The sequence below is a fragment of the Theobroma umbraticum genome, unplaced genomic scaffold (genome assembly GCF_002168275.2).
Source record: "Theobroma umbraticum cultivar Fairchild unplaced genomic scaffold, ASM216827v3 scaffold_12.0, whole genome shotgun sequence".
NCBI classification, from domain to species: Eukaryota; Viridiplantae; Streptophyta; class Magnoliopsida; order Malvales; family Malvaceae; genus Theobroma; species Theobroma umbraticum.
Genome location: NW_018397272.1, coordinates 2,122,499 through 2,144,967, shown reverse-complemented (window position 1 = coordinate 2,144,967; position 22,469 = coordinate 2,122,499). Strand labels below are relative to the sequence as shown.

General features: G+C 36.4%; 5 protein-coding genes and 1 long non-coding RNA gene across 10 annotated transcripts in view; 4 read left to right on the top strand and 2 right to left on the bottom strand.

Annotated features, from left to right (window-relative positions):
- Window positions 1-4,534: 4,534 nt before the first annotated feature.
- LOC110426782 (beta-1,3-galactosyltransferase GALT1-like) lies at window positions 4,535-8,721 on the top strand. 2 transcript variants are annotated; one of them, XM_021442089.2, is made up of 8 exons: window positions 4,535-4,669; window positions 5,183-5,995; window positions 6,266-6,501; window positions 6,620-6,901; window positions 7,110-7,238; window positions 7,310-7,489; window positions 7,692-7,799; window positions 8,223-8,721. In XM_021442089.2, the coding sequence occupies exons 2-8, from the start codon at window positions 5,227-5,229 to the stop codon at window positions 8,427-8,429; spliced, it is 1,911 nt and encodes a 636-aa protein (XP_021297764.1). In that variant the 5' UTR covers window positions 4,535-4,669; window positions 5,183-5,226; the 3' UTR covers window positions 8,430-8,721. The 2 variants fall into 2 exon arrangements, with proteins under 2 accessions (XP_021297764.1, XP_021297761.1); XM_021442086.2 differs by having other exon boundaries at window positions 4,537-4,669; window positions 5,213-5,995.
- Window positions 8,722-9,509: 788 nt separating this feature from the next.
- LOC110426755 (protein DMP9-like) lies at window positions 9,510-10,489 on the bottom strand. Its single transcript, XM_021442053.1, has one exon. The coding sequence runs from the start codon at window positions 10,345-10,347 to the stop codon at window positions 9,700-9,702; it is 648 nt and encodes a 215-aa protein (XP_021297728.1). The 5' UTR covers window positions 10,348-10,489; the 3' UTR covers window positions 9,510-9,699.
- A 350-nt stretch (window positions 10,490-10,839) lies between these two features.
- Window positions 10,840-13,794, top strand: FTSH6 (FTSH protease 6). The gene is made up of 5 exons (XM_021442062.2): window positions 10,840-11,687; window positions 11,800-12,340; window positions 12,497-12,810; window positions 12,986-13,226; window positions 13,327-13,794. The coding sequence occupies exons 1-5, from the start codon at window positions 11,068-11,070 to the stop codon at window positions 13,666-13,668; spliced, it is 2,058 nt and encodes a 685-aa protein (XP_021297737.2). The 5' UTR covers window positions 10,840-11,067; the 3' UTR covers window positions 13,669-13,794.
- A 167-nt stretch (window positions 13,795-13,961) lies between these two features.
- Window positions 13,962-16,109, top strand: LOC149526476 (Pentatricopeptide repeat (PPR) superfamily protein). 3 transcript variants are annotated; one of them, XM_089785340.1, is made up of 2 exons: window positions 13,962-15,444; window positions 15,927-16,109. In XM_089785340.1, the coding sequence occupies exons 1-2, from the start codon at window positions 14,042-14,044 to the stop codon at window positions 15,964-15,966; spliced, it is 1,443 nt and encodes a 480-aa protein (XP_089641466.1). In that variant the 5' UTR covers window positions 13,962-14,041; the 3' UTR covers window positions 15,967-16,109. The 3 variants fall into 3 exon arrangements, with proteins under 3 accessions (XP_089641466.1, XP_089641467.1, XP_089641465.1); XM_089785341.1 differs by having other exon boundaries at window positions 15,908-16,109; XM_089785339.1 differs by having other exon boundaries at window positions 13,962-16,109.
- A 148-nt stretch (window positions 16,110-16,257) lies between these two features.
- Window positions 16,258-21,344, bottom strand: LOC110426762 (Transmembrane amino acid transporter family protein). Of its 2 annotated transcripts, none has more exons than XM_021442060.2 (3): window positions 20,621-21,344; window positions 16,982-17,589; window positions 16,258-16,866 (listed from the first exon to the last, which is right to left on the bottom strand). In XM_021442060.2, exons 1-3 carry the CDS (start codon window positions 20,790-20,792, stop codon window positions 16,351-16,353), a joined length of 1,296 nt encoding a protein of 431 aa, XP_021297735.1. In that variant the 5' UTR covers window positions 20,793-21,344; the 3' UTR covers window positions 16,258-16,350. The 2 variants fall into 2 exon arrangements, with proteins under 2 accessions (XP_021297735.1, XP_021297734.1); XM_021442059.2 differs by lacking the exon at window positions 20,621-21,344 and adding an exon at window positions 17,916-19,760.
- LOC110426764 (uncharacterized) overlaps window positions 20,823-22,469 on the top strand; it is a 4,867-nt gene continuing 3,220 nt past the window's right edge. The window contains exons 1-2 of the long non-coding RNA XR_002446184.2: window positions 20,823-20,960; window positions 21,975-22,015. This is a non-coding gene — a long non-coding RNA (uncharacterized LOC110426764). The remainder of the gene's footprint in view (window positions 20,961-21,974; window positions 22,016-22,469) is intronic.

Genomic DNA, 22,469 nt, shown 5'->3' with positions numbered 1-22,469 from the left:
AAAACCTCATTACTCATGAGTTATGCATTTCTCAACAAAGTAAGCTAATGAAGCAACATGCTCATGTATTCCTTCATAAGATAGAGAGTCGGATAAAGAAAGAGATTAACAAACTTTTCAAAGTTGGATTCATCAAACCCATTTATTATACTACTTGGCTAGCGAATGTAGTTCCTATGGAGAAGAAGATTGGAACAATTCGGGTATGTGTGCATTTCAAAGACTTGAAAAAGGCATGCCTAAAGTATGACTTTCTTCATCCCAATATTGATACTTTAATGGATGCTACAACTGGTCATGAGATATTCTTTTTCATATATGGGTTCAGTGGATATAATCAAATAAAGATGGTATGAAGAGATGTGGAGAAAATAGCTTTTGGAACTATTTCGTACATTCTACGACTCTGTAATGCCATTTGGATGAAAGAATACCAGTGCAACCTATCAACGTGCAATGATAACAATATTCCATGACATGATGCATGACTATGTGGAAGATTATGTGAATGATATAGTGAAGTCCAAGAAAGCTTCTAATCACCTTGAAGACTTGAAAAGAGTACTGGAACGGTGTAAAAAGTACAACCTCCGCATGACTCCTTTAAAGTGTGCATTTGGAGTAACAAGTGAGAAATTCTTAGGTTTTGTTGTCCATAGAAAAGGTATAGATGTTGATTCTGTGAAGATAAAGACTATTCAATCTATGCCATATTCAATAAATCAAAAACAACTCAAAAAGCATATTGGGGAAAGTCTCTTATATTATGAGATTCATTCCCACTTTAAGAGAAATCATTGTGCCTTTCCAAGTCTTGCTTAAGAAAGGTGTTCCATTTACATGGGGTGAACCATAACAACAAGCATTTGAGATAATCGAGAAGATTCTTACTTCTCCAACAATGATGATCATGCTTATTAAAAGAGTGCTAATGATGTTGTATCTATCTCCTACTCCATATTTAATAAGTGCCTTGCTTGTGCAAGAAGTGGATGGAGAAGAAAAACTTATGTACTATTTATCTCAATGGATGCTTACATGAAAGTGACTTAAATTATTCACCTATGGAAAAGTACTATCTTGTTTTAGTGTACACAACTAAAAAATTCCAACAATATTTCTTGGCTCACAAGTTCATAATAGTGACAAAGTCAGACCCCATCAAGTTCTTACCCTCTAAGCCAACTCTATTAAGAAGAATAGCAAAATGGCTTCTTCTATTTGGAGAATTCAATATATTGGTTGTTTAGCTAAAAGCTATCAAGTCTCAAGTTCTTTTAGACTTGTTAGCGTATTTCTCATCTAAATTTGAAAAAGTTATTCCTAATGCTATTCCAGTTGAATTTTGTGAAGAGGTATGTTTAGTGAATATAGAAGAAAGGGAGTGAAATCTGTACTTTAATGGTTCTTCAAACAGTTTTGGAGGAAGTGTCATAATAATTCTCATTCCACCAGGTAGAAAAGATAACTTCTCAATACAGAGTTTTAAGTTAACCTCCTCTCATTTGAGTAGAAGTCACTCTCTTTAAAGGGAAAAGATATTCATTTATTCGAAGTGTCAAGTAAAAAAGAGAATTGCTTGATTCCAGGCTTAAAGATAAACTCCTTAGAGTTAGGTAGAGAACTTATCTCTTTAGCTTTCAAGTTAGATTTCCCATGCACCAATAATCAAGCAGAGGAAGAAGTACCTTTAGGTCTGTTTGTGGGAAGAACAATGAGAGTAAGCAATCTTGCATTCATGGAGATTCCACTCTTTTTGTAAAGTAGACCAATGGTGAGTTCTCCTTGAAAGAACCCTTGGTTGCTTTTTACAGAACTTTTGTTCAGTCCTTGTTAAAGAAATTTCAAGTAATGAGATGTGAACAAGCTCTAAGAAATGTAAACTGTTATGCAGATGCAGTTACTATCTTGGCTTTTAAAATCCATATGACAGAGAAAGAATGAAGTATTCTTACAACTGTACTTAAGAGAACTCTCCCATGTTCATCTAGTAAATTACCTTCAATGTATGAGGAAGAGGATTGGTAAAAACCTATTATAAAAGAGCTATTTAATCCAAGTTCTGCTACTATTTCACATTTAAAACACGCCATTTAGATTCATGGTACACTACACCATAAAAGAAGTAATAGGGTGTTGGTGAGATGTGTTTCTAAGTATAAAGTAAAGAAAGATTAAAAATACCCCATGAGCAATGTGTTTCTAACATATACAAGAGTTGTCAATAAAATACCAAAAAAAAAAAGAAAAACCATAGAAAGATAATATAAGAATATATAGAAAACTTACAATAAGAATTCGCATAGCCTAAAGATAAACTAAGTAGTAAGAAATAGCAATGAACAACGTGCTCAAGATATAGAAACCAAACTGCTCAACCAAGTCATCAATTAGAACATATGCTTAACAAAATCATCAAGTAGAATAGGTCAAGCACCTGCAAAATTAAGATCCACATGGCAAAAATACAAGCCAAGACCAAACTGCTTATGTTGTTTCTGATGGCTAGGGGTATGGAAATTGCTACTTTGATGAATATGGTGTTTGTATTAGGTGTTATCCTCTTAGCTCTTAGTCTTGAGTGGTTCCTATTATATGAACTGTCTCTTCTCATGACTTGCATATATGCTTAGGTTTTATGTATCACTTTGTGATATTTATAAAATAATCTTTGACTGAGCAAAAGAAAACATGAGAGCCCAAAGACAAATTTAGGGAAACTTAATACCTTCAGGATCATTTCCTTCCATATTTTCTTATACACACCACCAACTAAAAGCTAAAACTTGCTGCCAAGTATCCTTAGAAATATTGTGTTGCTGATTTTCATCAAAAGAAATCTAAGCATTAGTTGCCTTAATCAAAAGACTAGCAGTAGGTCATAAGGACATATATTCTTCAACTTGAAATAATAGAGCAGAAACAGAATGCGTGAGTAGCCCAAGACATGACTATCATCCAAATTCACAAATTTGGCATGCAAAACCCTGTATAAGGATTTTCAAAGGCATGTATAAGGCAACTAAATTAAAAACTTTTAAAATGCTTCTTACACACCAGACAAGTGACACCCTTTATGTGTAGACCTACATATAATATAGTAGTGTCACATGACACTACTTATCTGTAAAAATACAAAAAATTTCTACTTGTTATATTACTTGTATTAGAGTTTTATATAGTTAATAGTACTAATTAACTTGTTAATTTTTTTACAATTTTGTAAGGAGTGGGATCAAATACTTTAAGTCAAAGTAAATTTATAAAAAGTAAATTATATATTAATATTTATTACTCTATGGAAAATAAAAAAATTTGCTTCCATAATTTAAAATTTTATTAAAAAAGTCAAAACCTAAACTACTTTCTTCTTCCAAAAATTCAAGTCTTACTCTTGGGATCTATAGTGACCTTCCTCTTTTCGATCCTTGGTTGCGTTTTTCACTCTCTCAAAACAACTCATTTAGGTTTCAATTGTAAATACTTCATATCTTAATTTTTTTTATTAATTTGATAGTTTAGACTCGTAATTATAATCTAACTAATAAAAAATAATATTGCATGTGAAATATTATCTTGAAATTATGAGTGTTTCTCTTTTTATTTATTCTGTAGACAAATCTGATAGTGTTTCTATTGATGCTATCATACACCGATTTCAAAACATGAAAAATCTAGGTGAAAAATTATATTTATCTTACATTTTTTTACTTTAAAGTATTAAATGAATGTATTGAATTAATATTTTATTTCATTTAATATTAAAACTTTTAATTTATAGATTTTAATATATTTATATATTTTTTAATTATTATTATTATTTTAGTTATGGCACCATTAAGAAAAATTCTTAGGTCCATTCCTAACTCTGTCTATGATGGAATGAAGTGTTAGATAAAATCTTTTACACAATATATTAAATAATAAATGATTTATGTCATTCAATTTAAGGGTACCACAATTCTGATGAAAGTTTAATGCAAACATTACAATAATCTTAGGCATTGACCAAGAGTTTCAAAAGACAAACATAAAGGGTTAGCAGCTTAGTATCCGTCATACGCATACCTCAACAAAGTCGCACAATTGGTTAAGCAATCCAGCTAAGGCTAATCTCCATGCAGCTATCGATCATCATCATCCCAAAGAAAAGGAGAGATTTAAATACAAAATGGTTTAGAGGCGTTAGAACCAAATCTTCTTGATGGGTAACACATGGCAGAACTATATGGGGCATATAGAAAGTTGGGCTTGCAAGCAAAATATTGGGTCCAAACAGTAATTCGGAGGATCGTAGATTCTTGTGGTCTACAGAATTTACATTGGACAAGACTTCTGCTAGAGTGCAAACACTGACCTTAACAAAGGCTGGCCAACAGCATAGTTCCGTGTATACAACCGCCTCTTATTTTGGCGTATACTTCAAGTTCGAAAGTTCAAAGCTCCACCAACATAACAGATCCTTCCCTTTCTTTTCTTTCTTTTTCTTTTTGTTTCGCATTCTTGTTTTCCATATTTCTCTGCTTTCCTCGAATCTCTCTCCTTAGACTTCGTCGTCTTCCCTTTATTCTTCATTGCACTGGTAAACTTTCCTCATTTTCTTCCCCTCATCTCACGAAACCTACCAAGACCAAGGTTCCATTCAAAATAAAAACCATCAAGAATCCAGGTTTGGAACCGAGTATATATGTATATGTATGTTTTTAATAATTCTTTTACATGCATGTGAATTGTGATGATTTTTTGCTTACTTTTGGACTGCTTAGTGTCAGCTGTTTTTTTGGTTCATCTTTGTTGTAAAATATTCTATAACTTCCTTTCTTTCTGTTTCATCTGCAATATGATAATCTGTTCTGAAGGGTTGATGTTAGATTTGTTTATATATTATTCTTACTGGTGGTTGATGCGTTTGGAAAATTCTTTGTGCTTGGTTTTTTTGACTTTCTCCTTAGTCTTGAATGATTTCTTTTGACCGGAATGCTGGTTTGCTTTCTGTGGTTGGTTTGGTTAAGATTTCTTAAGGGTCATGGAAATTGTGGCTTACAGTTTTGTCTTGTTAAATCGGATGATTCTGTCTGTTCTTAAAGTTACAGCTTGGCTTTTTCTTTTTATATATATTTCTCTGTTACAAGGAAATGAAACAACTTTGGATTGAATTTCCTTAATTCTGTTTTCTCATCAGCATTTTATGTGATTGCTTTACATGACAAAGTGGTTCAGACAAGAATGAAGAAGCGGTTGGGAGGTCTATTACTAGGGTCCTTCCTTGTGCTGCTGATATTGAGATATGATGAGATGATCAAAAACTCTTTTGGGAAGAATTCCCTTCAAAGTAGAATTTCCGTAAACTTGACTGATCCTCCTCTTAAATGGATTCAACCTACTATTGCTCCAGCAGTTCAAAATTCAGAAGCTGTTAGTCAAGTAGTTTTCGCTGACAGTTTCATGTCTGGAATCTTTCTTCAGAGGAATTTCTCTCATGAAATTCAAACTTCTTTATTGACATCGAATCAGATGAAGCACATTGTTAATCATACTAAAGGCTTACCTAATGCGCTAGAGGCTGTTAGAGAAGCTCGGGTTGCATGGGAAAATCTTTTGGATGCCGTTGCAAAGAAGCAACAAAGTGAGGGTAATGAAAGTTCACTTGAGAATGTAAAGGAGAAACAATGTCCCTATTTCCTGAATAATATGAATTCGGCCGATTTTGACCATGGGAATTACAAACTAAGAATTCCATGTGGCCTTATTCAAGGCTCTGCAATCACTATAATTGGCATTCCAGATGGTCTTTTGGGAAACTTCCGAATTGATTTAAAAGGGGAAGAAATTCCAGGGGAGCCAGATCCTCCTACTATTTTGCATTACAATGTTCGCCTCCAAGGTGATAAGGTTACTCAGGATCCTGTAATTGTCCAAAACACATGGACTGCTGATCATGATTGGGGTGAAGAAGAGCGGTGTCCTTCTGCAGGTGAAGGAAATAAAAAGAAAGGTACTTTGCCTTCTCTGTTTATCAACTCTGTCTCGCTAGGCAACGGTTTAAGCCATTTAGAGCCTCCATAATGGTGTTAACATTGTAAAAGAAAGGCATACAAACTTGATTACCTATGTCCTGTTTGCAATTGTAACAAAGGCATATAAACTTTGGGAGAACTGCTAAAAGCAAAACTCTCTATTTATATTTTTGTGCAAACTTTGAATCATCATAATGAGACCTTTGCTAGCCATATCTATTTACTGTATTTTTTGTCATGATATACAGTGGATGATTTGAAACAATGCAGTGAAAAGGTGGGTAAAGTTGATAGCCGGAGGTTTGCAACCAATGAATCTTCATTCATTTCTCTGTGGCCATCAACGGCAGAAAACAAAACTAGAAGCAAGCAATACTTTCCATTTAAGCTGGGGTATTTGTCTGTTATGACACTTAGGGTTGGAGAAGAAGGATTTCAGATGACTGTTGATGGAAAGCATATAACATCATTTGCTTATCGTGAAGTAATTTCTCTTTTCTTTCTTAATTCTTAGCTAATTTTCCTTTATATAAAGGAATGTCTAAAATGCTATTTTCTTTGTTTTCCCCCGAATTAATTGACTTCTCATGAGGATATTATAGGGTCTGGAGCCATGGCTTGTGACTGAAGTGAGGATATCTGGAGATATAAAGTTAACGTCTGTCCTGGCTAGTGGTTTACCCACATCTGAGGATCTAGAGCACATTAATGATTTGGATGCCTTGAGAGTGGTTCCTCTCCTACCAAACCAGCCATTAGACCTCTTTATTGGAGTCTTTTCTACTGCAAACAACTTCAAGCGTAGGATGGCTGTTCGCAGAACATGGATGCAGTACCCTGCTGTGAAGTCAGGAGCTGTTGCAGTACGCTTTTTTGTTGGTTTGGTGAGTTCCATACTTTCATTTCATTACCATTTGGTGCATATGTTTTCCTTCATGGTATCTATTGCACAATGTTGAAGTTGATTCTGGCCCTTAACGTACATGCTAAACTACTTTATGAGTTTTGTCATCTTGCATTTTTAGTTTCCATAAGGTTCTAGTTCATTCTTTTAATTGGAAAGGTATACTAAATGTTTGCATTATACTGCAGCATAAAAACCAGATAGTGAATGAGGAACTCTGGAGTGAGATAAAGACATATGGAGACATTCAGCTGATGCCTTTTGTTGACTACTATGGTCTTATTACTTGGAAGACTGTAGCAATCTGCATTTTTGGGGTAAGTTCTTACAGTCTTACTTTTTTTTCCTGATAGTTTTATCTTCTTGGCTTATTTTGTGTTTTTAACAGACAGAGACTGTTTCATCCAAATATGTCATGAAGACAGACGATGATGCCTTTGTTCGTGTGGATGAAGTGTTAGCTTCTTTAAATAAGGGAAATGTTAGCCATGGATTGCTTTATGGTCTTATAAAGTATGATGCTCATCCTCATCGGAACACTGACAGTAAATGGTATATCAGCCCTGAGGTAATTTTCTCTGCAGAATCAATTCATTTTGTCGAAATGGGTTTGAAGAAATGAAAAATCTCAATTAGCCGAGCTTTAATTAGAAGAGTGTTTGCATGGGGCTCATAGTTCCAGGGTGTTCATATTTGATGTGTTTATTGCTTGGCCAATGGACGTTCTTTTTTCTTTTTTCTCTGACTGCTCTTCTGTTTGCTATCTGAAGGAGTATCCAGGAAGTACTTACCCTCCTTGGGCACATGGCCCTGGTTATGTGGTATCGCATGACATAGCTAAGGCAGTCTATGTAATGCACAAAGAAGGTCGATTGCGTGTAAGTCTCCTCCCAAAACTGGAAAAACATTCTTTTTCCTCCCCCTCCCCTCTTGTTTTTCCTTAATTATCTTCATCCGATCACCAATGTCTGTTAATATGTGTTTTGTTAAACTGAAATCATGGGTTAATTTTTTCTCTGCTATGCTTCTTAATGACAATCTATTCTATGACTCAGATAGTTGAGCTCATCCTCTTGACCTTCAAATATTCACTCCTTACTATCACAATTGTTGTCCTATAATGGATTAATTAAATCTTCTGCTATATTTTCAGCAGGCCCTAAATGCTACCTAGCATCATATTCTTTACTTACATTTACTTTAATGTTCTCCCTTAAGTCACTTTTTTTATTCTACAATTGTTAGATTACAATTTAAATAACTTTTGTCAATATGAAAATGGTTATGCCTGACATGCACAGATGTTTAAGCTAGAGGATGTAGCAATGGGAATCTGGATAGCAGAGATGAAAAGGGAAGGGTTGAAGGTCTATTATATAAACGAAGAGCGGGTCTACAATGAAGGGTGCAAGGATGGTTATGTTGTTGCTCACTACCAAAGCCCCAGAGAGCTGCTTTGCCTATGGCAAAAGTTGCAAGAAGAGAGTGTGGCTAAATGCTGTGCTTGATAAGCTAATAGCTCTTTAAATTAGTAAAGCACAAGAAAAGATTTTTTTGTTCTTCTTTATACATTCTTAGCTAGATATTAGATGAAACATGACATGTAGAAATCCTTGGGACCTAGTTGAAAAGTAGGTTACAAGTTCCCCCATACTCACAGTACTTCTTGTTAGGAATCTAGTTTTGCATTTTTGGGATCCATCCAAGATGCTTCTGGAGGAACCGGCAGAGAGATTGTACAGCAGGATTGACAGATAACCAAAGTTTCCTGAATGATGCTAGTATACAGTCATTGTTTTATTCTTTGGTTTAAATTATGCACTTTTTTCCTTTCTTCCCTCTTATCCACTTATTATGCTCTTGGAGTTGGTAAAATACTTTTCATTTTCCCTCAACATATCGCAGCTTTCGCTCAAATCCACATTGGTTAACGGCAACTCAGAAAAAACATATTGCAGAAGATTATACCTGTACTGAAATGAGTTACTAGGTCATGTTTTTGTTACTGAATCACAATGAACAAATCAGTTGCAGAATCTTGTCTTTCTTTTCTTCAGCAAAAAGTAAAGAATGCAGTGAACACAACAACATTACTAGAATTTAGAGCACATTGAAAGAGATGAGAAATCTTTATCAGAAGAAAAAAGATGTATGAAAATTACAAAGTCAAATTTCATCTTTGGTCTTGTCCATTTTGTACATATAATACAACAACTTAAGCAGTAATATATTCAAATTATTACTATGTCCTAATCCGAAATAATACAATTTTGGCGTCCATGAGAATACCAGCCTACCCTGCATCTGACACAAAATCCGACCACTTTCTCCCTATAATTCGCATCCAACATACTTTGTCCGAGAAAAAGGTTAAATACCATTCCATCAACAAGCAAAATACAATCAAATTATTTACCATGGAATCAAAGTCACTATATTTCTTATTGATCATCATTTTGATAATAAAACAGAAAAACTGAACACATTTTCCTTCAGTAATCGATTTCTGACCAAATTAATGAAAATAACAAATTCAAACGTATTTACAGGAGGTATCTTCAGTGTCAATGAACCATAATTTGATCGAATACTTCCATAAAATTCAAACACACATATAGTGTTTCTTCAAACCACAAAGAAAAACTACAACTAGCAATAATGTTACATTCTCCTGCAGGAACAAACCATAAATTCTTGAAGAGATTTATTCTTTAAATTCATTTCACACCAATCTATCTATCCTAGATGCTAAGTCCAGAACCATGGCTTTTACAAATTTTAAGCAGCCATACAACCCACGCCATATCTAGTGGTAGGAAACACAAGAAACAAGCCACTGCAAACAATCCCCACCATCAATGGAAAACTCTCCATAACTTGATCCATTTCCTTCTCATGCCCCGGGAATACACAGTTTGTAACTCTATGATCCGAAAACGCAATTGCCACGAACACCAAGACCGACATGATTGCGTGCACCAAATCAGTTAGTCCTACCTTGTATTTCTCGTCTTTCGGAGTTTCCACATCGAGACCTGCCTTGAACACAGCCAGTCCCTTAGGGGTCACGAAACCATAGTAAACTTTCCCATCAGGACCCCGGAAACTATCAGTGAAATGAAAGAAGAAACAAGAGAGCGCGCAAAGGCATAAGAGGAAGTAAATCATCATGGTGTTAACAGGGGAGCAATCACCATTGTGGTAAACAGAAGGGAGAACCATTTCAAAAGTTAAAAGGGTGCCTGTTGGAAGGAAGTTTACAAGCATGGAAGTTTTGGATATTGTTTTTTGTACTCCTTTGGCCACAGCTTTCCTCTTCCGGCCGGGTTCGGGAGGCAACCGGGGGAGGGAGGAGGTTGGTGTAGCACCTTCTGGTGGTGTTGCATTGTATACTTTGATGCCGATTCCTTCTTCAGTTTGCTCCATTTGGTTTAGAAAGAAAGGAATGCCAGAGAAGAAAAAACTGCGTGATTATAAGGAAAGGAAAAGCTTTGGGGGGAATCCCTGTGATATTTAAAGGGTTTGCCCTTGGTTTGAATTGAAACTTTTGAGTAGTTATTGACGGTTACTGAATGGATACTGCCAACAACCGCCCCTCAGTTTTCCCTCCATTATCCGAGGGTTTGAATTAATTGAAAAGTGCATTTTTCACCTGAAAAAGCAGAAAAAAAAATACAAAAACCGAGATTCTTTTTAATACTAATAATATGCTAAGTATAAGGTGACATCGTTTTAGAACACAGTTAGACCCAATGGTTTGATGAACATCAGAAGTCCAATGACCACCTCGTTAGTTCCAATTGTACGGCTTGGAGATTATGAAAACAGGAAGGAGAACAATCTGTGGTTGAGAACAAGAGATGGTAAAAGATAAGGTTGTAGGTTTCTACTAATCGTCCATATTGGAGTTTTGTGGACTCCTTTTTGTCCCATCAGTTATGCGTATAATCTATGAGAAAAGTACACTTTCCAGACCCTTCAGGAAATGGGAAATTTGAGCAATAAACACCCAAGCCTAAGAAAAGCCCAAATTGAAGTGCTAGAAACATCCCTGTCTGACCACCTTATTTGTGGAACTCCGAACTATTCCGCCTACATCAGAAACGACTGCTCAAGCGCAGTAAAAAGTGTTCAAAAGCTTGGAACATGGCTTGGCTTCCAGCTGAGACGAAGACTATGGCACCTGCTCTATCTCTTTCTGTCTCCCACCTTCCAGTTTGCAAATCTCAAGACTTTTCTAAGGATACCCACCTCCCGAAAGGAACTAATGGGGAAAACCCTTATGCCAAAATAGCTTCAGATGTCGAGTTAAGTAAAAGAAAGCTATTAAGTTCAACTGCCTTGGGTCTTATTGGAGGTCTCTCAGTTGCTCAGCCAATAAGAGCTGAGCCAGAGAGCCCATTTGAAAGCACATCAAATAGAATGTCATATTCAAGATTCTTGCAGTACTTGGCCGAAGGTGCTGTGAGAAAGGTGGACTTGTTCGAGAATGCAACTGTAGCGATTGCTGAAATATATAATCCTGCGCTTGACAAAATTCAGAGGGTAAGAGTCCAGTTACCGGGATTGCGACGAGAATTACTGGGGAAAATGAAGGAGAATGGTGTAGATTTTGCTGCTCATCCAATTGATATCAACTGGTCGTTTGCTTTACTTGACTTGTTGGGGAACTTGGCACTTCCATTGATCTTGCTAGGCACTTTTTTGTTAAGGAGCTCATCTCCAAACACTCCTGGAGGTCCCAACTTGCCTTTTGGACTTGGAAGGTAACTTATTTCCTACTTTAATTGATTATTTTAGGTGTTAAATGGACTATATATAGTTTTGGTTACTGTTCCTTGATAACAAGAGCATGTACTAATTTCTTTGTGATGACAGGAGCAAAGCCAAATTTGAGATGGAACCCAACACTGGAGTAACTTTTAATGATGTTGCTGGTGTTGATGAAGCTAAGCAAGATTTTCAAGAGATAGTTGAGTTCTTAAAAACCCCAGAGAAGTTTGCTGCAGTGGGTGCAAAAATTCCTAAAGGAGTGCTTTTAGTTGGACCTCCTGGGACTGGAAAGACATTGATGGCAAAGGCAATTGCAGGAGAAGCGGGGGTTCCTCTCTTTTCACTTTCTGGATCAGAGTTCATAGAGATGTTTGTTGGAGTGGGAGCTTCAAGAGTGAGGGATCTGTTTAACAAGGCAAAGGCTAATCCACCGTGCTTGGTGTTCATAGATGAGATTGATGCTGTTGGAAGGGAGAGAGGAACTGGTATAGGTGGAGGAAATGATGAGAGGGAGCAAACTCTAAATCAATTGCTAACTGAAATGGATGGTTTTACTGGCAACACTGGAGTTATCGTCATTGCTGCTACTAATAGGCCTGAAATTCTTGATTCTGCTTTGCTTAGGCCTGGAAGATTCGACAGACAGGTAAAAGCTACTCTTCATAAATATATTGCAACTTGAAATGTTCTTTATGAGCAAATGTGACACTGCTATAATAGGGCTAGTGTTATGTACTTTGATCATTAGGTTTACAAGACCATGGCTAAAAGTTTTAGAACCCTAAATCTGTTGATTGAACAGGTCACCGTTGGGATGCCAGATATAAGAGGCAGGGAACAAATACTGAAGGTACATAGCAACAACAAGAGGCTGGGTAAAGATGTTTCTCTCGGTGTAATTGCTATGAGGACACCAGGATTCAGTGGTGCAGATTTGGCCAACCTTATGAATGAAGCTGCCATTCTTGCCGGTAGAAGGGGCAAAGACAAGATCACGATGAAAGAGATTGATGACTCAATTGATCGAATTGTGGCTGGAATCGAGGGAACAAAGATGACAGATGGAAAGAGCAAAATTCTTGTGACCTATCATGAAATTGGACACGCTGTCTGTGCGTAAGTTTCATGAAACAATCTCTCATAAATAATTAGTCGACGCTTATCTAACCTGTAAAATGAATAGTGCAATATATCAAACATCCTCAGTTATTTTTATGGATAGCTTCCTATGGATATTACATAGAAAGAAAGCATAGTTACTCGACCTGTCTTTTACACTTTGTACTTGCAGGGCATTGACCCCAGGCCATGACCCAGTTCAAAAAGTCACTCTGATCCCCAGAGGCCAAGCTCGAGGCCTAACATGGTTCATACCAGGTGAAGATCCTGCTCTAATTTCCAAGCAACAACTCTTTGCTAGAATAGTTGGAGGACTTGGTGGTAGGGCAGCAGAAGAGATAATCTTTGGAGAATCAGAAATTACTACAGGTGCAGCAGGGGACTTGCAACAAATAACACAAATAGCACGACAGGTTTGCAACTAGAGAATTGGAATTTTCAATCTATCATCTCCCAAGAAAGCAATAAAAATGGAAAACCATCTTTAGCTAACTGGTTTCTTTTTTATTACAGATGGTAACAAGATTTGGCATGTCAGATATTGGACCTTGGGCATTAACTGATCCTGCAGTACAAAGTAGCGATGTGGTGCTAAGGATGCTGGCTAGGAATTCAATGTCTGAGAAACTAGCAGAAGACATTGATTCATCAGTTAGGAACATAATTGAGAGCGCATATGAGGTTGCAAAGAAGCTTATAAGGAATAACCGCGAAGCCATTGATAAGCTAGTGGAGGTGCTGCTGGAGAAAGAAACCGTTACAGGAGATGAGTTCAGAACAATCCTGTCAGAATTTGTTGATGCACCTGTAGTAAAAGCAGACAGATCTCCTGTCCGTGAGATGATCAATGCTTGAATAACTGTACAATATAGTTTAGGCAAGGCAATATTGTATAGATACAGTCTAATACGCAACAGTATAAGAAGTTGAGGCTCATTAATACAGTCTAGATAATACATAATCAAATTCGTCCAACTGCCAGAGCTATGACATATAGCCAGCTAAGTCTTCAAAAATTAGTGCGGAAAGTGCTGATTGATATATTAGGTGCAAACATTGAACATCAATCCAAATATGGACGAATGAAATGAAAATGGAGCTTTAAAATCAATTTTAGTTAAGCTAATTAAATTATGAAATTGGTGGATTGCCCTGAATGACGTCGTTTTGATATCCAGTTCGTTGTCTCATCTTTTTCTTCATCCACCAACGAAATTTCCCTCCAGAAATGTGCAACCAAAACTTCCTTTCGAGAAAGCACCAATTTCTGGTTTTCTTAAAGCTCTGTTCGTCAATCAAACACCTCTTTCAAGTCCATGCCCAAATCCTCATCTCTAATCTTCACCAAGACTCTTTCCTTCTCACCGAACTAGTCAGGTTCTCCTCGCTGTCTCCGTACAAAAATCTCAGCTACTCGCATACCCTTCTCGTTAACTCACTCAACTCAACTCCCTCTACATGGAATATTCTTATCCGAGGCTATGCTTCCAGCGAGACTCCACAAAAGGCAATCTGGGTACTTAAAGAAATGCGAAAACGAGGCCTTCAACGCAATAAACTTACGTACCCATTTGTTTTAAAGGCGTGCGCCAGGGGTGAAGCACTTCCGGAAGGTAGACAGGTTCACGGGGAGATTGTAAAGCATGGTTTAGATGATGATGTTTATGTTGAGAACAATTTGGTGCATTTTTATGGGTGTTGTAAGAAGATAACGGATGCAAAGAAAGTGTTCGATGGAATGGGTGAGAGAACTGTGGTTTCGTGGAATGCGGTGCTTTCTGCTTGTGTTGAGAATTTTTGCATTGAGGATGCAATTGGGTATTTCGTTAAGATGAGGAATTTTGGGTTGGACGAAACCACAATGGTGATCATGCTCTCAGCGTGTGCAGAGCTAGGATCTTTAAGCTTTGGGAGGTTGCTTCATTTGCAAGTTATTGAGAGAGGTTTAATTTCGAATTGTCAATTGGGGACTGCACTTGTTGATATGTATGCTAAGAGTGGATATGTTGGTTATGCTAGTCGAGTTTTTAATAGAATGGAGGAGAAAAATGTGTGGACTTGGAGTGCAATGATTTTGGGATTTGCTCAACACGGTTTTGCTAAGGAAGCCCTTGAAATTTTTGTAAAGATGATGAAAAGTTCTTGTATAAGACCGAATTACGTTACTTATCTTGGAGTTCTTTGTGCTTGTAGCCATTCTGGTTTGGTGGACGATGGGCACCGGTATTTTCGTGAAATGGAGTATGTTCATGGGATTAAGCCTATGATGGTTCATTATGGTGCCATGGTTGATGCCTTGGGTCGTGCTGGTCGTTTGAAAGATGCTTACACTTTCATAATGAACATGCCTATTGAGCCTGACCCGATTTTATGGAGGACTTTGCTAAGTGCATGCAGTATCCATAATGTTAATGATACTGATGGCGTCAGTGATAGGGTGAGAAAGAGGTTGCTTGAGTTGGAGCCACGGAGGAGTGGAAATTTGGTGATGGTTGCAAACATGTATGCAGAAGCTGGAATGTGGGATAGAGCAGCAAGTGTACGGAAGGTTATGAGGGATGGAGGGTTGAAAAAGATGGCTGGCGAAAGCTGTCTTGAGTTAAATGGCTCCATTTATCAGTTTTTTTCAGGGTATGATTCTCAATTTGATTTTGATGGCATCTATCTATTGCTAGATACACTGACCTTACACATGAAAATAATTAACGTTTTGTAGTTGTTTTGCTTGATATGAACCCTTTTGTATTCAAGAGTAGAGAAAATATTTAATTGTGCAAGCTGCAAATTTGCATTATAGCCGTACTCCCTAGTTTCATTTTGCTTTAATAGTGGTGTGGTCCTATGTAGGCACAGTGGTGTATAGAAATCGTAGGAGATCATTACTTTCAGCAGTCATTCCTGTGGCCCTAAGGAATGTATAGTTCCATATATATAGATAATAAAATATGGCCTTCAAACTTCCTACCCCTGTACACAGTAGAAACTAAGTGGAAACGAAGAAAGATGGATCTTGAGGAGAGAAAAGGATTTAGCAATCTAATAAGACAAGTGAAAGCCAAGAGATGGATAGTTACTGAAGGTTTTCTTCTGATAGACTGTTGCTGTTTCTGTAGAAGAAGACCATTTTTCAACAAGCTCCAGTCAGCAATCTGAATGCAAGGGGGAATTTGAGGCGTTGATAAGAATTTGTGCCAATTAAAGACTGGAGGCTTACTTTTGTAATCTGGTGTAGTGCAAACTAGAAAGTCAGTGATACTTCATGATTACTATGTTGACAATCCTGCGAACACTTGGCTTTCAGGATCAAAACACTCAAAATATAGGAAAAAAGTTTGCAAACATTAATCAGTGATAACTAATGCATGTTATATCCAAGCGATGTAAGTGTTGGGAAGGATTCCATTGCTAGTGCAACAAACAGGTTCAGATTGCAATGAAAAGAACTTTCATCTGAACTTAGAGAAGAACCCTTCAAATTAATCAGGAAAACGATAACATTATATATAACAAAATAGGCATATACAAAACCACTGGCATTTATAAATTGCCTATTATGTCCATAACAGATGTGTAAGTACCGAATATCACCACGGCAACACCCATTAGTATTATAAGGCCTATAGCAACCATTTCGCACCCGAATCTCTGATAAGTTCCTGATATCTTCAAGTAGCATAAGCATGGTATTATGATCGAAGCTGTGATACTTAAAAATGCTCCAACTAGGGACATGAGGGAACTAAAGAATGGAACTGCCAGAGCCACCAAAACAGTGCTGATCATCAAGGTGGTGCCAACAAAGAGGCTGAGGAATCGCTTGTTGCAGTGAAATGGAAACCAGGTTTTAGTTGCATTAACAATTGGTGTAACCATCAATGCATATTTGGATATGGGATTGACCAGGGTGGTGTATATTGCCACTCTTGAGCTGAGCTTGTTAGTCGGAAGGTTCAAAGTTATCTGTGATTGAACATCTGAACCAAACATTAAGTACCCAAAAATTGCCATTGATGCATAACTGATGGTACACAAGACAAAGCATATAACCAGGACCTGAAAGAAAAACAGAAATTTTCTTCAAAACCTGTTGAAAATCAGAAGACTCTTGTGACAGACTGTTGGAATTATGTGCACTGAACAACATAAATTTGGAAAGTTAAAAACTTACATTGGAGAACTGATGCCTTTTTTTCATGGAAGTGTAAAGGGTAGGGAAGACTGGATGCGCACAATAACAGAAGGCGTATAAGCTAACAGCAGTTGGGATTCCATCCCAATTTAGCAGTGTTCCCCTTTGTTGAAACCCAATTCCATCAAATACAGCAGTCCAGATAATTGAACCTAGGATGACTGCGGAGGCTATAACCCCGCTGGCAGAGACGTAAGAAAGAAGGCTCAAGTTATCCAACCAAACAGAAGGCAAAATTATGAGGGCAACGATTATTATAAAGCCTTGTTTCCCACCAACTGTTAGTCCTGCTACTTCAAAATCCACATTTGGGAACAACTTTTGCAAGTTATCTCCTTCTAGAATCAAAAATCCTGTTGCGACTAAGTAGAGCTCGATGTACATGAAAACTGATACTATTAGTCTCCCCTTGTTCCCAAATGCATGCTCGCCTATGTCAGGATAAGTTCTGATATTAGAATCTGCGTCCATACATCTTTGAATCAACAAACCCGAGTAAAATGCTGCCGTGGCTATGCCAAAAAGAAATATCAAGCTCAACCATCCTCCTGATGCCAGTGCATATGGGATTGATAATATCCCAACTCCTGGAAATAGTTGAAAGTAAAAAAAAAAAAGAAAGGAAAGGTTAGGGAAACTACTTTCTTTTCTGGCTTTTGGAGAAAACAAATGAAAATGGTAAAAGAAATTAAAATAGGAAAAGGTTCTTATCAACTCCTACAGTCTCCTTAAAACACTCAGTATTCTTCAACATGACTGAAATTTTAAAGCATTTAGATTGTGGTTTCAGCAAACATTTTCCAGTGAAGTTACATATTTTTAATCCAATAAGCCATGCTCCTGGGGACCTATAGGGCAGGATCTAGTTAGTGTTATGAATTAAGATGAATTAGAACAAAGAACAAAACAGAACCTGAAAGAGCATTAAGTCCATTAAAACAGGTTCTGAAGACAGACGTAGTGCCCGCACAGTCATGAGCAGAATTTGATTCTACTTGCTCTGGCTTGCTTCCTAACCCTTCTTCATTCTCATCCTCTATGAGAGGCACAGTCAAGGATGATTCCTCGTGTGGCATGGCCTCCATGATTGAGAAAGAAAGAGATGTTTAAAGATGTAGCTGGAAAGCGGTAAGAGGAGTAAAAAAAGATAGTAGTAATAATAATGAAGAGGTGCTACTTGTTTGACACCTACACTTGGCAGTTTCACTTTAGGGGTGTTGGCTTTCCGAGCACTTTTGAAAATATTTTAAAGCAGACAATAACTGTCCTCTACCCATCTTCCAAATAGATAAATATTTTGCTGCAAAGCACGTGCCATTTTAAGTGAAGATGCCGCTGCTAACCAGCTATGGCACTTTGGTGGGCGACAAACAACCAAATGACTTCACGAACCGGTAACGTGTAAAGCACAGTTTCAAAAGATTTCTTCTCAGGTTTTTGTAGTCGTACTCCTTGCTGCAGACAACTCCATAGTGAAAGCTCCTTTCGAACCCACTGGTCCATCTGATCCTAAATTGTCCTTATCTGGTAGTTTCCCACTTTTGTTTGAACACCTGTCTCTAGATGTCCTTACCCTTGGCCTTCCTGCTTTAATTAACGAGGGCTCCAATTTTATTGTAGAGCGAAACGGAAGAGAAGGGGTTCATCATTCATGAAGGGAAAAGACTGATGTGATTGTACCAAACTAGTCATGAATGGGACAATTGCGAACCAGAGCTAATATCCATGGAACATGTATAGTTCTGCACTCCAGCTTTTATGCCTATAATTTGTGCAGACTTCATCGTCCAATTTGGCTGTAAGTTTGTTAATGATTGGGACTTGAACCTACTTCACTAGTTTATATCTTTTCTATCGTTCTTCCCATTACTTTTTCTCCACATAATTCACGAGAATCTGCCAAACTTTTTCTGAATGTGAAGATTCAGGAAAAGCATATAAGAGGTTTAACGTAAGTGCATGTGGTCTATATTTTATGTCATGGACAGAGCTTTACAGGCACTCACCCCCATCACACTATGTAGAAAATCCCACCCTCCCTTAGACGAGGAAAACCGGACGAAGGAAGGGGGAGCCGGAGGACCACCATGGTATCATTAGGCATGCCTTATCTAGAAAGAAATTAAATTCTAATGCCAAGAATGCCCTCCAAGTTTGTCTTCATCAAGGTTGGACAAAAACCAATACTTTAATGTCATTTGGAGGTTTCTGAAGTTTTAATTATCATCTTCGAGACACTAACACCACATATTCAAGTTACCTAGCTAGTCAAGCATGACAGCTAGAGATGTGTTGATTTATCGCATCTTTGTTTGCATGCTTAGTCTAGTGATAGATTATATACATCCACAGAATATCAATCAATGATTCTCCCCTGGCTAGCTGCTGGCTATCTAATCGCACTAACAAGGAAAGATTATCCCTCACTTTAGACAAAGTAATTACAGCCTTTTCATAATGCAAATATCATTTTTTATAGCACAAGTCAAAAAACTACCAAGATGTAGTACTTGCTTCTCTCCTTTTTCAAGAAGCATGAAACATGGGTTTGGAGGTGTTAATTGATGCTAATCCAAATACGTTTGGTGGATGTCATTAGGACTGAAGAAAGAAGAAGCCATTAGAAATAAGGCTCTTTAAATCATATCATCATCAGTATAACTCTTTTTTCCATCCACTCCTTTCAGGATCAGTCGTGGTCTTACAAACTCTACCGATGGTATGAACGAATCCCTTTCTTCATACAAATGTGTAAAAGATGCTAGCCGCACTTAAAAGCCGAGTACTCTACCGTTGAGTTAGCAACCCCCCCAAAAAAATTAGAATGTGTAGATACAATCGGAATAAAAAAAATGGAATTGCACGATGCAATCAAAACATGAAATTCGCAAAAATTTTAATAAAATAATAAAATATTAAAATCGATTCTGAACATTCAATGTTCAGATTAGATAAAAATACACGAAATTCTCAGAGAAAAACAAAGAAAAACAACAAAATTTCCACAAATCCTAGGTTTCCTCGCTTTTTTCTATTACACGACAGTTAGGTTACACGTTACCCACTATAGATAAGGACACCATTTTTTTGTCTGGCTACTTAACCAGTTGTGTACCAAGATTTTTCTTTGATCCTACACCACTAGAAATTCTTGAGGTATTCATGATACCTAGATTTTTCTGAGCCGTCCCCATGACTCCATTCTTCTTTTCCGTGTTCCGTTTGGCCTATGAGGTCTTCCTCGATAGATTCATGCACAGCTGCAAGTTCTAGCAAGCTTTTCTGATAGAAACCACTAGTTTGATTTGAGAGCTGTAAACTAAAATCCCACCACATGTTCCCTGTTCTTTTATTGAACCAACTAATTAAGCCAGGTTTTTACTGTGTTTAAAAGTTTGGCCGGCCTAACATGGAAACACATGTCCTCTACCCTTTTCTACTATATATATACATAAAAGTTTTTAAGAACTTTTGGCTGAAAACTAATGAAAAATATGATAGAAAAAAAGTCATGTTAAAAGCCATAAAAAGTTGACAACTCCAAGCAAAACAAACGACTATGGCAAAGGCTCTAAAGTTCAAGGGGTTTGAGACAGTTGAGCATTGATGAGAAAGTACCTGATAAAGCATTCAGTCCATTGAAACAAGTCTTGAAAAAAGAGGTGGCGCCCGGGGTGTGGATGTCAACATGATTTCCGGGTGCCTCTAGGTCCTGTAATTTCATCTGCTTCTCGTCAGAAAGCAGAGGTACATTAAGATCAGGTGCGGCATCTTGGTGTTCAGTCGCCATTGCTGAGAAAGAGCAAAACCAGGAGAGAAATAGAGGAACGAGGATGGACAGGAAATTAGTTGCTGTGCTATAATCCAAGACACTATCAAATTGAGCAACGCAAATATAGCATCTTAAGGACTTTTATAGTTTGTTGAGCTCTAAAACAACAAGAGCTTCTTCCAACAGGTGAGCAACTTCAATTAAAAGACCAACACACTACAACCACCCTCACACGGTAACTTTGCCCACGTTTTTCATGCACCAACTGCATCAGTTGATACTAGTGACCCCACAATCCGAAAATTTATAATAATTGATTAATTTGGTTCCACCCTCCTTCCATCACCCTTAGCTTTATTATTATATCAATTAATGTTCCATTAACTAAAAACGAGATCCCACATCCCAAGAACAACAGATTTATATTTTTTCCCTTTTGTCTCTTACAGGAGTACGGTAGTAGGCATCCTAGGTTGATGCAATCCTTAATTTGTGGTCCTTTATGTAGAAAATAAAAAAAATGAAATCCCATTGTCTCTCTCCATTATTCAAGATATATTGCAACACTTTTTATGTATATCCATATTTTATTTATATATATATATATATATATATACGAGAGAATAGAGATTCCATTTTTATTATTTTTTTAAAAAAAATCATACATTAATTAATAAATTAAATATTAGAATACATATATTCATGTTCCATTGCCTCCCAAGAGATTTAAAAGTTAGAATATGAAATTTAATACATAAAATTATTATTTTATACACAACTAGTGGAATTTTTTTAATTTTATAAATGATATTAGAAAGTTGTCATGTGATCATTGAATATTAATTTAATTTATTAATTTTCATTAATAAGCTTGTAATTAAAAATTTATCAATCCTCTAATTTTAATTGTGGAGTTAAAAAAATTCCATCATCCATATATAAGATAAATATTTTTTTTATATTAAAGATCTCAAATCTGAATTTTAAAATAAGAGAATGAAATTTCTAAGATACATTATATTATAGTGCAACGAAAATTAAAATGTTGATGATGTCCACTTAGTACGGTTTATGTGGAAACAAATACATCAACGTTGAAATGAAATTCCTGGAACTTATTCTTTACTAAAACTAAATATAAAAACAACTTTGACTTTTATTTCAAGATAAAAACGTGTTTGATGGATCCAACTTTGCTAGGTGGGTCTCGAGGGTAAGGTGGAAATAGCAAGGTATTACAAGTAAGAACCTTCTAAACCGGCCACTGCATCTTCCTTTTTTTTTTTTTCTTTTGCATAATGCTCAAATAAATTTTTAAATTATTTAAAAATATTTAAATGCATCTTTATTTTTTTGTTATATTTAATCAAATTCTTGTAAATTTATTTTAAGTCAAATAAGCACTTATAACTAATTATTGATTAATTGTCATTCGTAAAAATATCATTTATTATTTTACATCTACATGATACTAACATAATATTGATGTGAAGAGTGAAAAATGTTACATAATTATGTTATCATATTAAATTAGTATATTATATTATCATCAATTATGATATATCAGCATATCATATCATAATTAATTATAATATTTTAACATGCTACATTAGCGTCATGCGATATAAAATAATAAATGATATTTTAGCTAAATCAATCATTAGTCAAAAAGCTTATTTGATTTAAAATAAAAAA

What these genes read in the sequence shown, in the direction of transcription:
- LOC110426762 (XM_021442060.2), bottom strand. Translation starts at nt 20,792, where the DNA reads ATGGCGACTGAACACCAAGATGCCGCACCTGATCTTAATGTACCTCTG. An exon ending in TGGACTGAATGCTTTATCAG is followed by an intron (nt 17,590 to 20,620) that starts GTACTTTCTCAT and finishes AACTATTTCCAG; the next exon opens with GAGTTGGGATATTATCAATC. An exon ending in AAAGGCATCAGTTCTCCAAT is followed by an intron (nt 16,867 to 16,981) that starts GTAAGTTTTTAA and finishes TTTTTCTTTCAG; the next exon opens with GTCCTGGTTATATGCTTTGT.
- LOC110426755 (XM_021442053.1), bottom strand. Translation starts at nt 10,347, where the DNA reads ATGGAGCAAACTGAAGAAGGAATCGGCATCAAAGTATACAATGCAACA.
- LOC110426782 (XM_021442089.2), top strand. Translation starts at nt 5,227, where the DNA reads ATGAAGAAGCGGTTGGGAGGTCTATTACTAGGGTCCTTCCTTGTGCTG. An exon ending in TAGCAATCTGCATTTTTGGG is followed by an intron (nt 7,239 to 7,309) that starts GTAAGTTCTTAC and finishes TGTTTTTAACAG; the next exon opens with ACAGAGACTGTTTCATCCAA. An exon ending in ACAAAGAAGGTCGATTGCGT is followed by an intron (nt 7,800 to 8,222) that starts GTAAGTCTCCTC and finishes TGACATGCACAG; the next exon opens with ATGTTTAAGCTAGAGGATGT.
- FTSH6 (XM_021442062.2), top strand. Translation starts at nt 11,068, where the DNA reads ATGGCTTGGCTTCCAGCTGAGACGAAGACTATGGCACCTGCTCTATCT. An exon ending in CTGGAAGATTCGACAGACAG is followed by an intron (nt 12,341 to 12,496) that starts GTAAAAGCTACT and finishes TTGATTGAACAG; the next exon opens with GTCACCGTTGGGATGCCAGA. An exon ending in ATTGGACACGCTGTCTGTGC is followed by an intron (nt 12,811 to 12,985) that starts GTAAGTTTCATG and finishes TTGTACTTGCAG; the next exon opens with GGCATTGACCCCAGGCCATG.
- LOC149526476 (XM_089785339.1), top strand. Translation starts at nt 14,042, where the DNA reads ATGTGCAACCAAAACTTCCTTTCGAGAAAGCACCAATTTCTGGTTTTC.